The sequence below is a fragment of the Orbicella faveolata genome, unplaced genomic scaffold (assembly GCF_042242905.1).
Source record: "Orbicella faveolata isolate gen_17 unplaced genomic scaffold, um_ofav_v1 contig_3, whole genome shotgun sequence".
In the NCBI taxonomy this organism is placed as follows: Eukaryota; Metazoa; Cnidaria; class Anthozoa; order Scleractinia; family Merulinidae; genus Orbicella; species Orbicella faveolata.
In genome coordinates this window covers 1294073-1313896 of record NW_028301558.1, presented here as the reverse complement: position 1 = coordinate 1313896, position 19824 = coordinate 1294073, and the positions used below count along the sequence as shown (strand labels likewise).

At 40.9% G+C, this 19824-nt stretch overlaps 4 protein-coding genes, 1 long non-coding RNA gene, 1 other non-coding gene and 1 pseudogene across 6 annotated transcripts in view; 4 read left to right on the top strand and 3 right to left on the bottom strand.

Annotated features, from left to right (window-relative positions):
- The window catches only part of LOC110048775 (uncharacterized), a 63713-nt gene extending 46306 nt beyond the window's left edge, over positions 1-17407 (top strand). Inside the window, exon 3 of the long non-coding RNA XR_016209586.1 lies at positions 16490-17407. This is a non-coding gene — a long non-coding RNA (uncharacterized LOC110048775). The remainder of the gene's footprint in view (positions 1-16489) is intronic.
- Positions 1066-1905, bottom strand: LOC149106021 (uncharacterized; annotated as a pseudogene).
- Positions 5002-5636, top strand: LOC149106019 (uncharacterized). Its single transcript, XM_089297326.1, has 2 exons — positions 5002-5211; positions 5314-5636. The coding sequence occupies exons 1-2, from the start codon at positions 5182-5184 to the stop codon at positions 5608-5610; spliced, it is 327 nt and encodes a 108-aa protein (XP_089153452.1). The 5' UTR covers positions 5002-5181; the 3' UTR covers positions 5611-5636.
- On the top strand, positions 5218-5289 carry Trnah-gug (transfer RNA histidin (anticodon GUG)). Its single transcript has one exon. It is a non-coding gene; the product is annotated as a tRNA-His (tRNA).
- LOC149106018 (uncharacterized) lies at positions 5666-6040 on the bottom strand. Its single transcript, XM_089297310.1, has one exon. The coding sequence runs from the start codon at positions 6038-6040 to the stop codon at positions 5666-5668; it is 375 nt and encodes a 124-aa protein (XP_089153436.1).
- Positions 7690-13875, top strand: LOC149106017 (uncharacterized). The gene has a single exon (XM_089297299.1). It carries the CDS (start codon positions 11788-11790, stop codon positions 13366-13368), a length of 1581 nt encoding a protein of 526 aa, XP_089153425.1. The 5' UTR covers positions 7690-11787; the 3' UTR covers positions 13369-13875.
- On the bottom strand, positions 12509-16076 carry LOC149106016 (uncharacterized). Its single transcript, XM_089297298.1, has 2 exons — positions 15640-16076; positions 12509-15413 (listed from the first exon to the last, which is right to left on the bottom strand). The coding sequence occupies exons 1-2, from the start codon at positions 15967-15969 to the stop codon at positions 13629-13631; spliced, it is 2115 nt and encodes a 704-aa protein (XP_089153424.1). The 5' UTR covers positions 15970-16076; the 3' UTR covers positions 12509-13628.
- Positions 17408-19824: the final 2417 nt, after the last annotated feature.

Genomic DNA, 19824 nt, shown 5'->3' with positions numbered 1-19824 from the left:
GATGATACGATCGATTGTACCCTCGGACAAGATCTTGTAACACGGGCACAAACTTCATCGTATTCTGCACGGTGAAGTATCGGTACAAACGTTCTTTCAGGGTCCGATTGAATCGTTCCACCACACTGGATTTCGTATCCCCACGCGTCGAAAAATGATGAATGCCTTTCCGCTTCATCAAATCCTGAAACGTCTTGTTGTAGAATTCCTTCCCGTCGTCCGTCTGCAGATTGATGGGTTTTCTACCTCCTTTCAAGATCTTATCCATGGCTTCCGTCACCGCTTTACCCGTCTTGCTCTTCAAAGGCTGGACCAAGGCGTGCTTGGAAAACACGTCCACCACCGTCAAGAGATAACGATACCCTCGATTGTACCTTGAAATATTGATCACCTCGATCAAGTCGGCCGTCCACTGCTCGTCGATGCCGAACACCACCACCGGGACCGTGGGAAAACGACGACGTCTGGGTTTGTGCAACGTGTTCCCCAAATCCCGTTGCAAGACCTCGCGAGCACGTCGTACCGAGATCTTATTAGCCTTGGCGAATCGCGTCAGACCGCCCAGACTACCGGGTCTAGAAGGATCCCGATACCGTCCCAGTAACGTACCTGTCGAAAGCGGCTTCTGCTTCTTTTGACCTTTCTTCATAGTCGATAAAGTTTGTAAACGCACTGTCTCCACAACTCGAAACGCTGCTCACGTACCTCGAGATACTTCTTAAATGAATCGGGTTGCCGTTTCAACCACAAGATATAAACGACAAAACGCATCACGTTGGGTTCGACGTCGGTATAGTCAAACACCTCCAAGGGCGAATCACTGAAATGGTCAGGGATGGGTTCACCCTTACCGTATCGATCGTAGACTCTAGTGCACTTGGAACACAAGGTTGTCCAACACCATCGATCGGCCATGGTCGCACACACTCTCGAGATCAACCAACTCAAGGCATGAGACATAATGATTTGAACCCAATTTTTTTATTTCGACTTTCTTATATGTACAAAAACGTCGTGCCTGATTGGTTCTTACGAAAAAACAACTCTGATTGGCTAAAAGAAAAAGAAGGCAAAGAGACTAGTCTGAATCTGAAAAGTATTGAACATATTCCGAGTTCTTACATTCTAGACCATACTCATTATCACAGTCTTCCTCATAGGTATCCATGGCATAATATTTACAGTTTCTCCAACCACAATCCCCTTTACCGGGTCTCCACTTCAGGGCTTCCTCCTCGTCCCCCTTCACATAGAATGCTTGTCGCATACTCTCTCTACACTCACCACAAGGTCATCCTCATCAGCTTCGAGGGCACGGAAGAAAAACCGATCCTTCCACAGATCACGCTGACGCATGACATCGTAGATCAACTCTTCCAACTTCAGACACGTTTCCTTGTGAGCGCACCTGTTGAAAGTCAGTATCTCCTCCACCCTGGGACTCTTGTCTGACTCCATCACCCGTCGTGATAGGTCTCGAGCGAACCGCAAGGGTTCAAACAGATCATGGATGGCATTATTCATCATGTACGTGAGGTTATCCGTGGCGATCAAACAGGAACGCTCGGCGTCCAGGGCGGGATCCCGACAATGAATGAATTTGAATTGACCGCTACTACTTCTGTACATCACGCGACACCACTCACCACAGAACAAATACACATTTTCGTTCCTCTTCATCATCTCCAAAATCGTACCACCCCAGTCAGGACGACGTCTCATCAAGAGCTCGAAAGACCACAGACAATCGGGTATTTGTCCTAACGGTTCGAAGAGATTGTCAAAAATGTACATGTCCACTTTGGCTTCCGGAATGGCATCGAGATCTCTTAAAGTGTGTACCTTCTGATCCACGATCCGCTCCACTAGGTCCCGAATCTGGTTCGAGTTGCTATAGTAAGTCATCTCTTGCCTCGTCAAACCTCTTTCTTCCTAGATACGACAATTCAGGATGGTGCTTCGGGTCCCCCCAGTCAGTCAGGTGTCTTCGAAGCCTAGAGAACAAGAGATCAACAACGTGCAATTCCAAGTTAATTATCCTCGTATAGGGTGACTTCTTGCCTTCTTTTTCGATTACAGCCAAATTGTCAGAAGCTAGATTCAAATATCGCCTCAGATCTTCAATGATCTCTTCAAAGTCTCTGTCATCCAAAATCCTATGAGTCATCACCGCGTCAAGAGCAAGTCGAGAATGATTCACCGCGTCAAACGGGCTCCTTTTATACCCGTGCCGTGGATCCACTTTCACTCCGTACTTTCACGGATCGCGTGCCCTTTTTCAATCCACCAATCGAAACGAAGACCGTCACATGATCCCATCACACCACACGTCACCGATTGGTCGTAAAAAACGTCCATAAAGTCGAACCACGCATTCCATCACGAGTCACTTTTCAGCAGTCGTCATGGATTCACACGTCGAACCCGACAGGAAAAAGAAAAAATCCTCCAAAAAGAAGGAGGCACGTAAGAAACTGAAACTGCTCCTACCCAAGAGAGTGGAAGGACAAGTAGGAGGTAAACTACAATCCACTTTAGATAGATGGTTATTCAAAAAACCTCGTTCCAGACTACGTTTCAACGAACGCGTCCTCTTCAAAGAGATCACACCGGACTCTGTCAGTTGGACCACCGTCCCTCTCAAAGGCTTCTCGCAGCCATGGAGCGCCTTTTCGATCAAACGTCAGGAAGTCAAAAGCCAAATGAAAAGTAACCATTACAAGCGAAGGCAAAGACTGACCCCCAAAAACGTGCGAAAAACCACACACATCCTAGAAACCATGCTACGGGAAAACACCCTGTTGGGATACTAACTCAATCTCTATCTTCCTCGTATAGACTCAAAGCTACCTGCCATTCAAGGCGGATGCCTGACCGTGATAAGAGAATCACCTCCTCGAACCATGCAAGTCCTGGAACCCATGGGACTCGACAAATTCAAGAAAGACGACCTCGTAGAATTACCACCTGAAGTGGATGACCAAGGAGAATTCACCGAAGTACAAGTGTTGCAGGAATTCGACCCCGATCAGTTCCTGAACCAACTGAAAACCCAAGATTACACCTGCCCGCGTTGCATGGTACCCATGGAATATGGAAGAGTGAAAACCCCCGAAGGTGGTACCTGGTGGGAGTATTACCGATGCCCCTCTTCCAGATTCTACACCAAGTGTTATGTGACCTGTGGCGCCAAAGAGGTGAGCACCTACCTGAGACGCGTCGAAGAACAGACCCATCCCTGCTACAGGAACATCGACCCAGCTCGTTTCCGATGTCTATGCAACAAGTCCCTGGTCTTAGCCACCTCCCACTCCCAGTCCAACCCAGACAGGCTCTATCTCAAGTGTCCCAAGCGTAACTGCAAGTTCTTCCAATGGATCGACGAATACCCACGCGGAGTCGCCCAAGACATACTGATTCATGGACAGAACCCAAACTAAGAAAAGACAGACACAGTTTTTGTAAAAACACACTCTGATTTTTAATTCACATTTCTTTTTTACATGTTGGGTAATCTATCGTTCGCGTCGATCATCGCTCGCATTGTGTTCTGATTACATTTGTTGAAAGTACTATAATAAAAGTTGATGACACTGACATAACGTCTCACCGTTTTCTTTTGTCTCTTAGTCCACGTGGACTGAAACGGTTCGAAACCGTAGCACAACATAAGTCTATGAAACGTGATCCGGTCCACGGGCGGCTTCACCTTCACGTCCCACACAAGGTTCCTGCGTATAGCTAGGATCGAGTTAAACAAGGTTCTGCCGAAACACTTCTCGATGCTAAGGTACTTGTGCCGGGTTCGGGTCCAGTTCTCCCTCTGCTCATCCATAAAGAATAACACCTGGTGTAACATCACCTCGAGCTGGCTTGAATCCTTAAACTGTATCAGCCAACGTCGGCCCGCCAACAAATCCCGGATGGGAAAATTCATATCCTCGTAAAAACGAGTCCAGGGTTCGTCCATTCGGTCAATCGCTTCTTCATAGGTGACCTCAGGCTTTCTCGGTCTGAAATTGTTCTGGATTTGTCTCTCCCTCAAGGCCATGATAGCGCTCAATACAAGTCAAAAAACTCAGAGTGAAGAGCGGACGACGCTGATTCGCTTTATGCAGATCCGTTCAACCAATCAGATCAAGACGAAGTCACGTGTTACCCCAGACCCAGGGGATAGGGGGTATCCCCCTACCACACCCACTCACGGTCGGAGACTGGACACCATCATACCGTGTGTATAAAACAAGCGAGTCGGACCGTTAAAGGCACTCTGAGTTTTTTGACTTGTATGAGCGCCCATTACAGAAGACTGTGGATACTATCGTTGCTGTGGCTTCTCAAGGTACCAAGTGAGTATGGAAGTATTAGAGCGATGTAACACCGAGTTGACTGCCATGAGAAAGCGAGTGCGAGAGCGGATGAAGGACGGAGAAGAGACCCCCTTGTACAGGGAATTTTTAGATATCGTCGGGGTGGCCCTGGACGAACTAGATCTTTTGTTCCTGGAAGAGAGGTTGGGGGTCGCCGACGAGGACGATATTAACGATTTAGTCCTCCATGTAGACTGGACCCATAACACTTACCATCGACTATTTCAATTTTAGACATGGAACCCGACCCACATTGTTACGTATGCAAGCAAACCAGACCCTGCTGCCGCCTACCGCTCCTAGAGTTGGGTAAACGTGGGACCCACGACAAATTCGTACGTACACTCTCGGGACCGTTGAGAGAAGCCTGGGGACTAGGGTGCGTCTGGGCAACCTGTTGCGGGGCCATCTACGGCATGTATCCCAATCATGAGAACCAAAAATACGAAGCCATCTTTCTGGGAAGCCATTATGAAGAAGCCATGTTACGTGTCAATCATGTGAAATCGTTCTTGTAACAAGGGCGCAGGTCATTAGGATCATGCACACGTCCCACCCTGTAATAAGTGGAATGTCCAATAAAAAGTTGTTTTTGTTTCATTTTCAGACTCCATGTCACGATTTCCTAAACTCGAATGTATATGGTGTAAGGAAGGATACACTCCCAATCACAGTATCCAAGACTACTTCCTGACACCGTGTTGCGACCAATTCTTTCACGGAAGCTGTAAAGCCCTCCACACCTGGTGGTTGAAACCCTCCCAAAGACTCTGCCCTCATTGCAAAACCGTGAATTTCGGACTTCCTCCCGATGACATCCCCAAAACCAAGTCCTAAAGAGGTAAGCGCTTCGATGGTCTAATGGTTAAGACGTTGAGTTGTGGCCTCAAAGACCCAGGTTCGATTCCTGGTCGGGGCATTAAAAATTTTTCTTTTTCCATAGAGACCCCTGGCCTGTAAAATCCGTTTGGACGAACCCCACCCCGACGAGGATGTCATGCTCCTCTTCCTCACCCAACATTTTCCCTACCCCTGGTACATGAGAAGAGACCTCTCCAAGGTCTGGCCCTTCGGACGCGTTTTCGAATCCTCCTCAGGCTTTCACGGAGAATTTCTCACCCCACAAACCATGATGCTATCCCTCGTGCACCTGGGAACCAATGACGTGCAAGCACTCAAGATGATGCAAAAAATCACACAACAAACCATGTACATTCTCTCGTTAAAGGATCTTTATTAATTACAGGCATGATTAAAATGCTTTTTCACTCTGTGGCTGATAGTGGTGCAATTTCTTAGATAAATGCTTGGTACGCCAACTCTTCTCTGTTGTCCCAACTGCTCTTCCACGCGTCCCATCCGGCCTCAAATCCATCCGGCAACTTCTCCAAACACACTGGGTCTTTAAACGATCTTGACTGGTCGGCAAGCATCTTATCAGACAGGAGTTTTCTGAACCTCAGTACATCATCCGCCAGCTTCGTAATTTCTTTCCTCAGGAGGTTATCCATCGCGCGAGAAACGGCGTTCTTCATTATCTTTCCAAGAATACCCTCATGAACGGCATCCATCACTCTCGATGCAAATTCTTCTCTCGACATGCCGTCTGGTAACTCCTCCTCAGGAACGCTATTCACCTCCACCTTCGTCTTGCTCTCCTCTGAAGACATCTTCGCGTCAATCTCAAAACAACAATACCCACTCGATACTCACGCTAACCCTTTTATTTCCACATCCGAACTTCGATTTCAGGCATTGGCTAGCGCCTTATTTGACCATGCACGTGACAACCTCGATTTCATGTTGCCCTTATTTGGGCATGCAAGCGCTGTGACGTCACGGGCGCCATGTTTTACCTACCCAGGCGCCATCTTGGATCTTGAAAATTTAAGAGAATGTATGGGAAAACCTTGGTCGCGTGGTATAATCCCTGCCTCCTGATTGGCTACTGCCCCTAAGAGCGTATATCACTACTTTCAAGAGTAATAAGTGACTGGTTTTAAGACTGTTGCTCACATTTTCAAAGCATAACTTAAGTTCTGAAAGTGATTCATTCCAAATTCAGGCCATACACGGTAATTTATCAATCTTCCTTGTCATTCCTTTGACACAGGACATTATTGCATTGGTGGTTGCTTCAGAGTTTGGAGATACTGTATTGGGGGTGGCTACAGTTTATCATAGTAAGTTATTACTTGGGTCAATAGCTGGCGTTCAGTTCTCAGTTTGTCGAATTTCTGCTTTCCTGAACTCAGCTGGGTTATTCAAGAATAGCTATTCAAGAATAGCTATTACGAAACTCAAATGGCTTCCCGTAAAGGAACAACGCGAATGGAACCTACTTAAGGCAACTCACAAAGCCCTTCACAACCCATATTGGCCAAGTTATCTGAAACTTAATGTATTTCAACACGAAAGATGCTTAAGATCTAGTAACAGCATTCAGTTAGAGAGATCTTTAATTAATAATACTCTACAGGACCAGACTGCAAGTTTATTTAACACGTTGCCCAGCAACGTGAGGTGCTGCCAAGACTATATTAAATTTTGTAAAGACACCAAAAACATTATTTTTAAGAGAGCTTTAGAACACCTGGCATAATTTTAATTATTTATTTATTCATTTATTTATTTTAGCATATCTTAAAACACAATTTTATCTCGTTTACATATAGATATAAATTCTTAGATATCTTTCAATCTTTTTACAATTGTAAATTTAGTTAGCATCGGGCAGGCGAAGAGCCACCCTGTGGATATACTGCCCGAAATGCCATTATTATTATTATTATTATTATTATTATTATTATTATTAAAAAAACAACATTCAAGACTAGATGTTTTGAAACATGACAAAATTGTCTTGGAAACTGCCTGCTCCAGTGGGAAAATCACCTCTTGGTTGGACTTGCCGAAGCTATGTAGTCAAGCAGGTTGCTTATATCTAGGTCCAGCATTCATTCAAGGTTGTGAACTCTGTCATCATTCCTAACTAAATACTTGCTAAAAATAACCTACAATACTTGAACGTAAAATGATGAAATTGTGAACTTGGTCGCCTGCTCCCCTGTTTGGGGTTGTCGTCCTCGACAAGCATCATACATTATTTTAGTACTTACTAACTTATGGCTTTTGCTACAAAATCAAAGTAAAAATGTGAACATTAAAATTAACTTACTGTGAGGCTGCTACAGAGTTCATTCTTGCTGCTGGACATGGCTCCCTGTTTGGGTCTTCTTGCTTGCCTGCAGCTGATCTTGTGGATCTGCATGTTGTAGGTTCTGGTTCCTTATCTGCAAACTCTGTTTGCTGAACACCACTTTCATCAGGGTCGTGTGCAGGAATGTCTGAAACATTGTCTTCAGGAACATCATCTCCAAGAAACTCGGGTATATTTTCTGCATTGTGCTCAGGGTGGCTTTTGAGTAATAAAAAAAGCAAACAGCTTGCTTACCAAGTCCATCTCCTCCATGTCCCTGCTGCGATGTTAGGCTATCCTGATAGCTTTGATAGGCCTGTAGACAGTGTTCTCCTGAAAATTTGAAGTAGAGGGAGAATAACTTTGACTAGGCGGCGGACAATGCCGATAAAAAGACATGGAGTGGTTTTATCGGAGCCACGTGGAGGGTTGGGGGGGAGGCAGCGTAACCTTTTATTGGGAGGTCCAGGAGCCCCCCGGGAAAATTTTGAAATCGGGGTTCTAAAAAGTGCATTTCAGTGTATTTTAAGCAATCATGGTTTTGTTCTTTTGTTAAAGAAAAGCAATTTCACCGAGAAAAACATACATGTAATGGATTGTGTTAGTTGAACAGGTTAATCATCGTCATCCGTATCAAATTTGAAAAAAATCTCAAAAACGTTCTCATTTCGTGGTCAATCACGCGTGTAAAAACAGATGAGAAAGCCAAACGAGAAAAGAGTTTTGCTGGTATTGAAGGTACTAGATTGAGGTTTGACATTTATTTTGTTAAGAGGCAAGTTTTGAATGGCTTTGACACAGTGCTAGGGGTGGAATTCATTGAACGTGATGAAGTTTGTGATTGGTAACCGTTGCAAGCGCAAGCCTGTAATACTTGGTGAAGTTTCCTGTGGATTTAAGCTCAGAATTTTTTCTGATTAAGCGTGCGGACCATCATCAACGTTTTGAAACTTTGCGGTAGCTTGGGTTTTTCGTTCACTTTCAATATTTACACAAACATCTTACAGCTGCTGAGTTTAAAGATTGTGTAAGATCTTGCAAAGTTTGTTTCTTTTGTTGAAAGAAATCTTTGCAGTTATTTGTTCGCGACAATCCTCCATGTGTGAGCCAAGCACTGAGTTGCATGTCGTTGTGTTTAAAGAACTAATTAGAGACTTTCATACCGGGAAGCCTGGGTGGTAGTTTAGCGGTTTGTGGGGACAAAATTTTCGCGGGAAAAATTGTAGATATGGCGGTCCTTCATGAATTGTCATAGTTTTAAAAACTTTTCATCATAAATTCGTCTTTGGAGGTAGAAAACCCTATGTAAAAGTTAAGAAAATACACATACCCGCTTTCAAGTCGTTGGCCATGCAGAAAGAAATTCAAGAAATATGGAGAAAAGTGCAGAGTTTGACAAGGAAAATTGTGTGAAGTGGTTGGCAGATATCGGAGCCTCTACATGTGGTTCAAAACAAGAACTAACAATGAGGATAAATCGATTATCAAGATATCCAGGACTAGTCCAGAAACGCAAGGCAAAGTCAGAAAAAGCTTACGTATTTCCCTGTAATCTTGATTCCGCGGATATTCCACCAGCCACAGCCAAGTGGAGGGGAGCCAATGACGATTTGCCCAAGATCAACAATAAAATGTTTACCCAGTATGTTTCCATGAAACGGGAAGGTAGTGCTGGTCAGCAGAAGAAAGCGTTACAAATGTTTACAAGTAGAAAAATTGTCAATGTCAAATCTCTTGTCAACGAGCGAGTAGTTTACGTGAAGGCTATGATAAAAAAGTCTTACGGGTCCATGCAACGCCCCACAGTTATTATGTTTGAAAATGGAATACCAACCAAAGCTCATTGTAGTTGTCCAGTAGGACTAAGTGGAATCTGTTGCCATGTATTAGCATTGCTTCTCTTCTTGAAACACTATCATGAAACTGGAGAGAAAATACAAGCCTTAACATGTACAGAACAACTCCAGAAATGGCATGGGTCCTCACACAAGAGTTTATACCAATGGTACCACTGAGGGAGTTAAAAGTTAAATCTGCTGTAAGAGTTGAATACAAAGGAGGTACTCTTCAAGTGGCTGATCCCCAAAATAGCACGATGAAACGTGATGTTCAAAAAATGAGAGATCAAATGAAAAGTGGAATCATTAAAATTGAGGACACCTTTAAACCGTTTGAACATCATGTGTACACAGTACTGGTTGAATCCACTGAACAACCCCTGACTTTTCAGTGATACAGTTATCTGTAGAACCTGGGTAGATATCACTGAAAAAAAAAGACCCATCCCATGTGGTGCAATTCCAATGAGTGCTTTGCCTGTTATGGTGTTCTTGTAGTTAGAAAACATGAGAGAATTTAAATCAAGATTTAATACATGCTGAAATTTGAATTCAGTACAATTGAGGATCATGTCAGTGAGTCCATGGCCAGTCTTAACAAAAATGTGTGGCATCTTCTTTAGTAAAAACCCAACCTCAGGCTTAAGGTTAATACAAGTGAAGATTGTCTCAAGGAAAACTATCCAGCTAACAAATATGCACTGAATTGTGCTCTCTCCTACTTTAAGCATAAATGCCATCACACCCTGATGGAGAGAATGTCAACAGATTGTAAGCACTGCAAAGAGTTCTGTTTGTTTATCTAGAGATCTCTTCCCAGTACCTTTACAATCAGTATAGATGATGACATCACTGTAAGGCTGCACACAATTCCAGAGAATGAATGAATGAATACCTTTATTTAAGTGTCAAACTAAAATAGCAGTAAATAACCACTAAATGGGGACACTATAAATAAATTAAAATTAATAAAACTATTTAGAATTGATAAAACGAGTATGAAATTAATGAGATTATTTACCTGTGCATGATCGTTGAACGTGGCTTAGAACTATTTACAAATACAGATAGACTTTATAAAATACTAAAGTGTCTATTAAGTACGACATAAAATACAATCAGAACAATGAGCATCAGCCAGTAAGGAATTTAAATCAAACTTTCTAATACGCTGCCTAAATACAGATAACGCAGGAAGGTCTTATATTGTTGGGTATTAGACTCCATAACTTTGGGCCAATGTATCTGATGGAATGTTTGCCATATGTAGTCGTGTTAAATCTTTGCATGGCGAACTCCTTGTTTCTCAGTGAATATTTGGTGTCTGTCATATGGAGGAGGTCTGCAATACATTTCGGACAAATGTGTTTTTTTGTCTTGTACAGAAAAACAGCCATATCCTGTAACCGTCTGTTACGCAGGGTGCACAGATTAGCCATACTCAGTAATTTATCATTTTGAACTGTTCAACAGATAATCCACGCAAGTACTTAAATGTATTTGGCTTCTTAATGAGATTGGAGTAGCTAAATTGCTCTTGTTGTAGCCTTTTTACAGCAATCTTCAGTTCCTCATTTTGTTTATTGGTATTTTTCTGGGTTTGTTCAATGTTTCGCAATTTAATTTTTAAACTGAGATTTTCAGTCCTCAGTTTTTTAACCATGTCTTGAGCATTGGTCAGCTGCTCGGTCAATAGCTGCTTATCTTCTTCCAACGCACCCAAACGAGTAGATGACTGTCCTTTAGATACCTACCTTGACCTTTCAGCAGTTCGCTGATCTCTTTCTGTTGGAGCTTCTCTTTTTTTAGATCCAGAAACGACAGAACACCGCTTGGCCAGAAAAAAGTTTCCTTTCGAGACTACTTACTTTTCATTTGGCAGGCTTTGTTGCTTTTCTCTCTAGTTGAGCTTTCGCCTGTGTAAGCTTTTTTTTCCAGTGTCACTAATTCAGAGGCTGGGGCAGGGATGTCAGGAAAATCAGCACTCGCGTTCACTCTATATCCACGGCTCCAATGTTCCGCACAAATATGGCTAGAATGCCAGGTTATACCCGTCGTTTGAAGAATCCTGGTGTAGGCAGCTTGAACCTCAGGGTCACGGGACAAACGATAAAACTTGGTCGATTCCCCTTGAGGATTTCGCGTTGGTAAATTGTTGGTACAGAACGCTGAACAACAGAGCCACTTCCCCATTCTTTCTTGTCACACTGCCGCCATCTTTGTTGTTGTCCCTACAAACCGCGAGACTAGTACCCAGGCTTCCCGGTATGAAAGTCCCTAATTAAATTACACGTACATTGCCTGATTTCATACCGTGGGAGCCTGGCACAAGTTATCGGTTTTGCCGGACGGAAGTGCACTTCAGTTTGATGGCGTAGAGATGGCGACTTACACGAAAACTTGGCATTGGAATTGTGCCAGTTCTTTGTGTACGAATAATTACAGAACTAAAGGAATAACGTACTACACTTTGCCCAGCGATCCTGAGCTTCAAAAAGGATATAGGAAAGTTCTTATGAACGAAAATATTAACTGGAGAAAACATGTTATATGTAGCGCTCACTGGAGCTCGGGGAAACGAGAGAACAAGAATCAATTGCCAGACATAATTTGTACAAAAGAATATGCTGCTGATCTGGAAAAAGAGTACTCCCAAAAACCATCTAGGGAATTGAAAAGGAAGATTGACTGTACAAAAACGGTTCTTGCTTCGTCGAATACCAATACCGTGAGGAGTACTCCGAGGAAAGCCCCTGCAAGTAGGACGCCGCTTCCTTCACGCCCTGTTAAGAAAAGGAAAATTTTATCAGAGAAACTGGAAGCTGAGAATTCCAGCTTAAAATGCCAGGTTGAGAGTTTAACTAAAGAACTCGAGCAGAAAAATAGTTGTATTGACAAATTGCAACAAGAGCTAAGAAAGCTTCAAACGGAAATGATAGCCTTACAAGACAAAATGAAGTTTGAGATAGATTCTTTCGAAAAGAAAATAAAAGAAATGAAATTCGACCTTAATAAGAGAAGATTCACCTATGACTGCTTGAAGAACAGGGAAAAGGAATTCTTTGACATGTGTGGACTCACTGTGAATGAATTTGACTGTCTTTTTGCATGTGTGATTCCTTTCTTACATCTGATTTTGTATCCTGACTGTGTTCAAACTTTGGAAAAATTAGATTCACATAATAAACTTCTTGACAACAGAACAGAACTCCTTGTCACACTGACTGTGGCAAGACATGCAGTGGATCTAGTCATTATGGCCAAGTTAGTTGGTGGAAGTTCCTCAACTATTTCAAGAGTGTTTGTTGCTTGGATGGTTTTCCTTCGCTGTATGCTAGACGAAGTTAATCTGAAGCCATTGCCTGGCTTTATAGAAGCTTTCCTCCCTAGAGTTTTTGTTGATGCAGGGTATGCTGACTGTGGAATTCTTGGGGACAACACAGAGACCTGGATTGCTCAATCGGAGAATTTTGAGTTGAATAACCTCACCTTCAGCCATTACAAAAATCACACAACTGGTAAAGTATCTGTGTGGATTTTTCCTCATGGTGCTTTATGCAAATGCTCTGATGCTTTTCCTGGGTCAATCTCAGATGAACAACTCACTGAACAACTTGGAGTTATAGACTACTGTCCTAAGGGAAAGGTGGTTATGACTGATAAGGGCTTTGCAATTAGTGATTTATGTCATGAAATGGGAGTACATCACAACAGGCCACCATTGAAGAACAATTGTCAGTATGATGAAAATGACATAAATCTAAATTTTGATATTGCAACCCTTCGCATTTATAATGAAAATGCAATTGGCAGAATTCGTGACTGGTCAATCTTGAACAAATGCTGGCCTTCAGGGAGAGTTGACCTTCTTGGAATTTGTTGGATTGCACTGGCACACATTGTTAACTTGACTAAGAAACCTGTTGGTCCCAAGGAAACACAAGACAGCAAAGTGCAGTAAAATGACATTTAAATACAACTTGATATCCTGCTAACAGGCATTGTTACAAGACATGCTATCTTCATAAACAGAAAACACTTTACAGTTTTAATATTTGATTTCTAAATTAACATTTTGTACAAGTACTATATTTGTAGCATAATGCAAATGAGCTGCAGATGGTCAGAGAACAAATAAGAGCTCATGTTTGTAACCCAACAATAATCTCTGTCAGCTTGCTTATGTCCTTCACAGCTATTTTTAAGACAAATTTGAGATTATTAATCTGAAGAGTTTATGTCGATTTTCATTACTTTTTTGGCTTCTTCTTTTACCCATGATCTCAATGGTTTTGTGCTTTGAAAGGTTGGCACCCTGCCAACATTCAGCTCACCCAGCTTTTTAAGGAGTTTGTTCTCTTCATGAGGCCATTCACAGATAATACTTTCAGTGATCATGTGATCAATGATGGTTTTTGTAACAGTGAGAAGCAAGTTGTTTTTCTGTATTAAAAATAGATTGAAGCTTTTTGTTTCAGGATGATAGGATTGCAAAAACACAATAGTTGCTCCAGTGATTGCCATCTGGTAATTTGTCTGGAGAAGATGGTTAGCTGTTATAGCGATGAGAGGTCCCTCACTCCCTGCCACCCTTGTTTTAACTTCCAATAAAAAACCCAGGCCAACACCATCTGGGCTTCCCCCATAGTTAATATCACTTGGGTGGGCAAAAAAACCACATGAAGTGACTGGCAGTTTTGTTGCTGTTACAAAAGCTTCAACAGCTTCACCCTCAAACTGTCTACCTCTGGTAAAACTAGCAAATTTCTTTGGGTTAACTTTATTAGGATCTATTTTGTTTTTGACACATAATAAATAATGCAAGTGCTCTTTCTCTCCAGCAAGTCCAATCAGATTACCTATTATACTGCAGGTTACTTTTCCAATACGGAGATGAAACCATTCTTGGGTATTTTGTTTGACTTCATGGTAATTAAAGCCAAATGCATAAACTGGTTTCAAGGGAGGAACTGATATGGACAGAACTTTGGTATTTTTGTCCCCCTCACTAACAAGATTACCCTTAGCAGCCTCAACAATACCTTCTAACTGCTTAACATACAAATGTACTGTTTCATGTTCATACATAGTTTGATTCTTTGCCACTGAAGCACCAGGGGCATGTTGATCCTCAGCTGGGGCTAACATTCCTGTGACAAGCTGATCATCTTCAGTGTTTGGATCTTCAACAATGTTATCAGTCAATAGCAAAGGTGCATGCCAAACATCACAATCATTCGCAGAAAATCTTGGCTTTAGCACTTGCTCATCATGAAAGCAGTCCTTTGCATAGTTGTGATCTTGAAGGGCTTGTTTTAATCTGTAATTATAATTGTAATGCAGCTGCTCAAAAAGCCCAGATTTCACATCATATTTCTTTAGCTGGTCATAGATATGGCTCTCAATGTTAACCTTAGTTTCTTGAATCCCATTTCTGATTCTAGATACCATTCCATCGATATCACGTTTCGACCAATCATTTTTCTCCAATGACTCATCTGACAAGGCTTGGTCATTTGAAACATTCAACTTTCTTTTTGGGCGTGAACTGTCCAGTGTCTTTCTGGATGATCGCACATTTCGGAGTTGGGACAGAGGTACATGACACAGCTCAGTTTGCTTTGTTACACCCTTTCTGTGCCACTTTTGAATTTTCTGAGTGCAAGTAAGAGCAAGAAATTTAACTCCATGGCTGGTGTAATGTTGCAGATATATCAGTAAGCACACAACATGACAGCATAACCCTGAAAGTCCCACTGCACATTCACAGTGGCCCTTAATAGGTGTACCATCCTGGAACAGAACAACTGCAGGTCTTGTTACTCCATTGTTTGTAGGTGTAAAACTTTTAAATATATGTGCTTTTACGAAAATAGAACTTCCTTCTTTGCAGACTTTAACGGTTTTAACTTTCCTGCTGTTGAACATGCGGAGAGCTTTCCGGTACTGACCTAGGCTACCTTGGCGCTTGAGAGCTTGATAATTTTTGATCATGGCACCTGTAACCTAAAACAAAAATTCTACCCATTGTACATTGAACAGCTATACTTAAAATAAACTTCATTGAGTCCCAGCTCGCAAATTACCAGTCTAAATAGAACTTACAACAGTTTATTTTCAATGGGAATTCTTGGTTAGAAAAAAAAAATCAAAATAAGAAACAGGTAAGACTCATTTGTTCACGCAAACATTAAAAGTGAAAACAAAACAAAACAAAACAAAAATGAATTACCTTTGGATAATGACTTGAATCTGATGTCCAGGTTGCTTCTGGTGGCGGAATGTTGCGTACTAAGAGCCGTGATTTGAACTTGAAGGATTTCTCTCTCCTTAATATAATCTTATCCAAGATCAGTGGGTTTTTTTTTAGGTTAACGATTCTCTTGACCAAGAGTTCCTTCGATCCAGACACACTTTGCCCAAGTTTAAGTAAGCACTTCTGAAGGCATTCTACGCTCCACTTCGATGGATCCTCGGAAATAACCTTCGTTTTAACTTCTCCAAGGGAAATTTCGGGCTGGCTTTCCTTTTTCGCGGTCTTTTTACTTGATTTGCTTTCCATGTTGTCGAGAAAAGGCAAGTCATAAGGTCACGAAAGAAAAGCCAAAAGGCCACTTCCGTCCGGATAAAATTAAATTAGTGCCAGTCTCTCTCGGTTTGAAATTGGGCAATTGACTGGAGATAAAAGAACTAATTTTAATTGTATTTTTGAAAGAAAACAACTTATGACCTTCGTTTGTGCCATCTTTATTTTCTTTTCAATTTATCCCTGGTACTGAACAGTGATTGCTGGGTTTTTTCGCTTCATTTTTAGAGGAAAAACTGAGCTTCAACTTAACCTCGGCTGTCAAATATTTCAGTGCTGCTGTTACGGCTCAGTGCCCACGTCACGTTTTTGGTGGCAATTCTCACGGCCCGAATGATTTCAGATTTCTTTTATCTTACAGCTATAAAAGTTGTATTTTCTAATCGCTACGTATTTGTTGAGAGAATTAGACATATTGTTTTTATGCTTGATTTTATTGACGGATAGGCTCACATTGTTACGAATAAATTTTTTTTTCATAATTTATTTACTATAGGTAGCCGGCGCACCAAGGACGACTAGACAGCGAATTTTGCCGGTCACCGGAGCTTACGGAGAACTCTGCTGTAGATTTCAAGTTCACTGGGGTAACTCTGCATTGCCATAGGGTAGATTGGCATACTGTGTTCCACCTGTCGGCAAATGGAACATCAAGGTGCTTGTTTGTTTTCAATTCATGCCGAAAAGAAGCTTTCACATGGTTTGGTACTTGCCAATCCTCTGCCGTCACTATCTTGTCAATGTCTGGAAACACACCAATGGCCAAGGGGGACATCCAATGTAGGTGACTCCCTCTCTCTCAGGAAGCAATTCTTGGAAGGCTTCAGATTCAGACTGTTCTTTGATGCATGTCAGGACTTTATCCAGTCTCTCTGGGTGTTCATCTGAAGTCTTGGAGATCACAGTGATGGACAGACACACCAACAATATCACTGTATTAAACTATGAACCGATTTACTCACTGTTAAAATTCCAAATTTGCCTCAAAAACTCTTTTGAGCCAGCCACAGCATGGATATCATAAGGAAGTGAGCTCCAGTGCTTTGCTGTGGTGTAATGCCATGACTGTAGTATCGATATGTATTTTTGAAGATGTAGGTTAAGGAAAAGAACGTGTTGTTGTTATTGTACCAGGCATTCCTACAATTTTGGCATTTATATTGTCACCATTTTTAACAACCCATATCATGAACTGTTTATTTTTGAAATTATTTGTTATATCGATAGATAGTTGTTTGTTACGATTGAATGTGATTGTAAGTCGGTAAGTTCTACCACCACTACCACTACTGTCTAAACGGTTCAGTATTCTTATATAGAATATGTCTCTCTGAGTATTTACAAACGCGCCAAAATGGATCGTTTTCGCTGTCACGCAATAAAAAAATAAATCGAAAACCATCCAGTGGAAAAAGCTATGAAATTGTGGTGTTATAGAAGATAACTAAATAAGCCACTTCTTCAAGTTTTAGACCTGTGCGTTTCCCCAAACTTCAGATATTCGTCGAAATGTTTCGCAGATATTTACAGAGCCCAGTATTAAAACGCCATGTTGGTGTACCTCCGTGGTACACCAATATGGCGGCCTGAAAATAGTGTAAACATCTTGAACTTACTTTGGCTATCTAGGCGACTGATTATCAGTACTGATCAAACAAGCATTTACATAAGCACTTTTCCTAATGTTCTAACTTCTAAAAAGGCTCAAAACCATGGGATAAGTATATATTTTTCGACAAACTCGATCATAGCCTTGTGCCACGCACCTCCATAACCCTGAAATTCAAAATGCTCGGGATTCCAAACGAAGAACGCTATTGAGCTGTAAAGTTGTAAACAGATATAAATATAACGCCTCTTGTGCCTGATGAGGATAAAAACTTTGGTGGCTCTTTAGTTTTGGTTTATCAATATACAGGAAGCTCTATAGATCATTAGTAGCTTTTTCGTACAGTTTTTTTATCAACGTTGTTTTCACGACATAAGAGTGATTTTTCATTTGCTGATGGAAATTCATATATACAAAAATGAGAGCAGTTTAGTCTAATATCCTTTGGTGTTTTATAGTAGCTCTGACTGAGATATATTACTGAACAATTCTTGTGTCTTCCTCTTATAAAATAATCAATTAATGGCGCTTGGTTCTTTTCACAAACAATGTCATCAAATATGACTAGCTTTTGGTTATTACCATTCATTTCTGATACAGGTTTTATTTCATCATTACTAAACTCTAATATATCATAACCAACTTCTTCGCTTATTGGTTTGAAAGTCTTCATCAGATATTCGTGTTTTGATTGTTCGAGATTTTTTGCATATAAATAACATTCATCGAAATACAGTAAATTCATTATCATATGAAGCAAACTATTTGTTTTTCCTGAGCCCGATGGGCCACAAATTAACGTTCTGAAACAACGTTCAGGCAAAAGTTGGTACAATTGTTTGTAAGCACCAACATCCTCTTTGATATCATAATTTGGTATTGTCATACTATGTAGGTATATAATTTTAGTACACGGTGTTTTATCTAAATTAATACTATAATGAGTTTACTAAAGTGGAGAGAACTTGCAAAAAAGAAATCTGAATTGGGTAACAAAGTCGATTATGTACGTAGGACAATATTACAAAGTGATATTGATAAACAGACAAGTCATGAATCTTTCAAAAAGATTGTCAAACCGATTACAACTAAATTGGATGATGTTGTGGCTAGTAATTTGAATATATCACCAGTGAGAAGAAGGCCAAAGAAGAAGGAAGCAGCAAATGGTGGTATTGATTATGCGCCTGAAGTAGATCCGTATGAAGATATGGATGTTGAGGGATTAATAGACTTTGGGGACTATGTACCTCCCGAGCAAGAGAAACAAATAGTACCAAAACCACCAACGTATGAAGAATCGTTGAAGGATGTTTTGGAGGGTAAAAAAGAGATTTATGTTGATCCTCAATATTTGCCTCAAGAACCACAAGAAATGCCTCCAGAATATGACGATATGACAAAAGAATAAAGCATATCTTAACAAAAAAATAAAAGAAGCGGAATTAAGACGCAATCAATTGAAAGGTTATCAGTCAGCTGTCACAAAACAGTTCAGAAGCGGAAAAATAGCTGAAGCTGAAAGGCAAGAGAATCAGAAAAGAATAGAGTGCAAATGCTTTGTTGGGCCAATATATAAAATATTACACAACCAAAGTGAAATCTATGAAAGGATCTGGAATTAGAAAGAAAGGTGGAAACGTTATGTTTTTCAACGATCCAAAACAGCTTCTCAAAAAATTAGAGATCATAATAGGAGAGATTAATATTATGGCTGGTAATACATCAATCAAAATAGAAATATTGGTGTTGCCATTTTAGACACGTTACGATTATCAGCAATCAATAAATCGCAGTACAATAAGCTGCACAAAAATTATTTCGCATTATAATCTAACTAACTGTATATGGAACGAGAAATTGTATTATCTAGTTATTTCAATAACAGTAGCGCAAACAATACACCAGCTCATTTTGTGACCAATTTTGATAGACCAATTATTTTAGACAGTAATCATGAGTACATGATTGGTTTGAACAGAATCATTAATATGTCCTTCACCTGGTTCAACGTCGATCTTGGTTATAACGACCAAAAAATAAGATACAGTACAGATACTGGTTTATCTTGGAAAGATCTTACACTTCCAGCTGGTGTTTATAATTATGTTAATCTCAACGCATTTTCAAAGATAAGACCAGTCTGAAAAAAAGATGATGACGATGATAAAAAAGATGATGATGATGATCTTGATAAACATCCAATAATTTTAAAATTTCAG